Source organism: Neltuma alba, unplaced genomic scaffold, assembly GCF_004799145.2.
Source record: "Neltuma alba isolate B1F8T4 unplaced genomic scaffold, ASM479914v2 tig00013313_pilon, whole genome shotgun sequence".
Classification (NCBI taxonomy): Eukaryota; Viridiplantae; Streptophyta; class Magnoliopsida; order Fabales; family Fabaceae; genus Neltuma; species Neltuma alba.
The window spans coordinates 128142-132408 of NW_021637588.1; the positions used below are offsets into that span (position 1 = coordinate 128142).

General features: G+C 39.7%; 1 protein-coding gene across 1 annotated transcript; it reads right to left on the minus strand.

Moving 5' to 3' along the window:
• Window positions 1-713: 713 nt before the first annotated feature.
• Window positions 714-3716, minus strand: LOC114736126 (uncharacterized). The gene is made up of 2 exons (XM_028923900.1): window positions 3013-3716; window positions 714-1403 (listed from the first exon to the last, which is right to left on the minus strand). The coding sequence occupies exons 1-2, from the start codon at window positions 3417-3419 to the stop codon at window positions 1169-1171; spliced, it is 642 nt and encodes a 213-aa protein (XP_028779733.1). The 5' UTR covers window positions 3420-3716; the 3' UTR covers window positions 714-1168.
• Window positions 3717-4267: the final 551 nt, after the last annotated feature.

Consider the following 4267-nt stretch of genomic DNA (forward strand, 5'->3'; position numbering starts at 1 on the left):
CAACCACCTCTTGCCCTTTGGATCTGCAGAGTGCTGATTTGTCGGATGACATATGCACCCAACCACTTCCAATTCCATGCTCTGTTCTGTTCATTGCCCTACAGCTTGCAGGTGACAACAGAAGAGACTAACATGGTTTTCTCTCAGGCCATATTTGTTAGCTCTTATTTCTCTACTATTAATAAGCCGTCTTTCTACTAGCAGTTAATTGTGATTTAATTTTTTGAACGTTTCGGCCAATCATAAATTCAGCCTCCATATTTCACAAGTTTGATCATAGTCCAAAGTTGGGACTCATCTGTACTGAGTTCGAGTGTATTCTATCATTACATTAAGCAACATGACATTCACTTGGAGCAAAGATGCCCTCCACCTTGAGAGGTGGCGTACTTACAAACCCTGCAATCGAAGCCTGGAAACGAACCTATAAATGTGTCCAGTATCATTGAATAAATTAATTTCAGGAAATAATCGTGTAGAAATCAATTCTTAAAATTAACATATACAAATATGTCACTTAAGAATGCCGCAAAGAACTTTGTCATTTTTTACAACATTAATTCGTATTTTCATAGTTTCAGGTACTAGAGTTCAGGCTGCACTGAGATTGAAGGGCATAATGATAATATAGTTCGCTCAAACTTATTCATTTAAAAAGAAAAACTCAATCCAAAATGTGTGCTAAGAACTAAGAAAATTCACTTTTCGACCTCTTGATGCCAGTAACAAAAACTAGTATGATTCATTTAACTCATTTATACACATACTGACTACAGTCTTGCCCAAAAACATCTTTTATCTCGCACGTTCCATCTTGGCCATTGAACGCAATTTCTACATGGTGAGCGTATCAGAACGCAAAACGAGAAGATTACAACGTTATATAGATTCAGCCATTCAAGCAGGGAAACATAGATTGGAACCGTACAAGGTACTCTTGTAGATTGTCCAAAAATAGGATTAACAACAGTACGTAAAAAATTAAACAACAATCAGTCGTGCGGGGTCTGATATGCACATCACGTATATATAACAGATAGCTCCAATCAAGTATGGATGAGTCACAGATAATGAGAATGATACCTGTGTTAAGGCCTAAGGGTCATATCCTGGTCTGTCAACCCTCAAAGCCTTAAACTTATCTGCTTCATCCAGAAGTTGCAGGATCTTAAGAAGGTACATTGAAGTGGAAAAGCCAAGATATGACAAAGGCAAAGACCATGCAAGCTAGTAGGAAATTCAAGAATCTGTGGCCCCTCCAGAAACTTCGATTATCAGCATGGGACGCAGCTCCACTTGGGGCTGCCAAGGTGGCATCATTTGACTCGCTCCACTGTTCAATTGTTTCAACTTCAAAAGCTCCAGTTACATTGCGTGCAATTGATCCACAGATTTCACAGGTTCTGTCAATCACGGAAATAAAGTAATTAATGCGACAGCGTTCATAGCATTTCTTCAGGACAGAAGTTTTGCAGTAGTTTCATCTGAAAAACCAGTTTCCAAGAAGATGTTTTGCATCCCAAATTCACATGAATTAATTTACAGTATGTAATCTAAGAAATTACTACACATATAACGTGAATATGAGATTCTGTCCTCAAATCTGCTTATGCAATCCAAAAACTTCTCAAAGAATTTCAAAAGCTTTGCTTCACAAGAACATAAATTTTTATCAAAATCCAGCTTGTGCATGATACTTGTACCAGCAAAATATTGTTAGACTAGCAAACAACTGGTGCAAGACATCAGCTTTGCCATTAAAGCTTTCAGGGGAAGGATTAGGCATCACAAACTAGTTCTGAAATGCATTCCTCCGACAATTTCCAGTTCCTCAACAAGCCTTATGCTTTTCTTGAAAAGAATGAGATTTATGGTCAGTAGCATCTTGACCTTGAATTTCTAGTTTTCTAGCAACCAAAAAAAAAAAAAAAGGGATGGATTTAAAAGGCAAATCACGAATATAGAAAACTTCTGGACAAATATAACGTTAAATCCAAACTTTAGACTTGCCAAAACATTAATAAATGAAGTGGCAACAGTAGTCAAAGGATATATCAAAGCACAATTGGAATCAGTATGATTTGGCATTATAGGACAATTTTCTGCATTGCCTCCTTCACACGAAAGCTACCCATAGAAATAAACATATTTATGACTGAATTATTTCCGCAACCAACCACGGATATTAACAAGCCTCCAACCTTCCAGCGGGAAATCAATTCAAGATATTGTGTGCAGTCAGGATTCCTATAGTAAATTGAGCTCCTAGACCATGGCTATAAATTCAAGTTTTTTCACGAGACTAGAGAACTATATATGATATCCCTATGACTTTCTCTGTTTCAGTGGCTCACCCAAAATTCACGCCCAAATAGTTGGATCTTGAGCCCGTGCCCGTCACAATGGAGCGACAGGTGAACATAGAACTTCATAGAATGCGGTTATATCACAAAATTGCATAAGGTATGGTATATTGTGCACCAATCCATAATTTGACTTAAAGGAACACAGAAAGGACTTAGTCGATTAGGCCAATGCACAGACTTGGACATTACAGCAATCACCATGAAGGTTGACTCAAATATTAAAAGTCAACCTGCATAACAGTCGAACAGCAATTTGTTAGGTACAGCCATGTTATGAATACTAGGACCCGCACATAAGTTAAATTTAGCCACTTCATCCCTTTTTTCCAGGTAATTAAACATTTCAGGTGACCTTGGTCACTTTTCCAGTAATGTAGCTGAATCCATTTTTCACTCACTCTCAGTGATTTTTCCAAATTCAAGTTAATTCGCAATAAGCACAGTCCTTTACCCCGTTTTGGAAACGTCAAAGGGTAAGCAGAAATTAATCAATTCTAAATCCAAATGATCCAGATTTAACTAACAATAACAATCTAAGAATCAGAGAGCCAAAAGCATTCTCACAAATCACCAGCACAATGAGCATAGGTCAGCAGGGCACACCAGATTTCATCAACAACATAAGACTGTTTCACGAGATACTTACTTGTTTCCCTTGATCTTGAACCAAGCCTCAGCACATTGCTTGTGAGCAGCAACCAAATCGTCCTTGCAAGAACATCCGAGCTCAATGCTCCCAGATTCATGATCGGTCATATCCATACTAAGATGGCAAATCCTACAATCCCTCTTCACCTCACCCAAATGTGCCTTAGTTTCAGTCACCACATTCCCCAAATCTACCTCCACCGAACACTCCGATGCGGGGGATCCCTTCTCTTTTTCTAACACTCCCACAATCTCGGCACCAGATGCCTCATGGGAGGATTTTAGCTCCTTATCTACGCTGTCGGCTGTGTCTGGATGCCCTCCATCGCCACCGCCACCGACAGAGCTGCTACGCCGACGACCATTGTCTATATCAACAACATGAGACTTCTCTGTGACCACCATTTTTACAACACAGGGTGAGAATCTTCATGAAACGGCTTCGCCAGTCAGTGATCAGTGATACCCACCAAGGTTGAGGAGAAGGTCGGAGATTTTTCCTCTAGTTCCAGTGGGGCAGGAGTGATGTGCATTTGTTTAAGGCGTTAAGCTACACGCTACTCTCGTGTGGTAGGTGACCTCTCTCTTCTGAGTCACTCTGTCCCCAGCAAGGCTGCAATGAGAGAGAGAGATCAAGAAAGATCTTGTACAAGAAACATCATTGGGGTTAGCGGCTTAAGCATTCTGATCTTTGACGGGATAAAAAGAACAGCTAAAATTTTCCCCATTCTCATTTTAAAGGTAGAGTTTGTCCTCGGAAATTGGGAGTATTAGAGAATCACACTGTTGTTTTCAGATTAAAAAAACAAAAAGACAAAAAAAAATTGATGGTTTTACAGCCTAAGTAGTCGTACTAGCTTGTATTATGGGCTCCCAAACGACATAATAGGAAATAGAAAGGGAGAAGAAAAGGGATAGGTGGATTAATGAGAAAGAATTTGGAGGGGAGTCTTATGATTGAGGTTACCTAAAAAGCTAGTTCTTTCGCCGCAGGGACCGACAGGCATATTATGAAAAGCAGAAAATCCTTTGTCCATTTTCATTGCTTTTTTCATGAGCACTGTTGAATTCCCACCTGCAGCCTTATTTGCCATTGACGTAATTCCAGCGACACCCCTCAAACAAAAGCATTGGAGTCAATACAGTCCTTTTGTTTGCTGGCCAAAGAGTCAATCTCGTCCTTGCACTTCCGCAGAGCAGACTATTAAAGCAAGGAATCGCTTGACTTCCCAACGCGGTTATACACGAATATG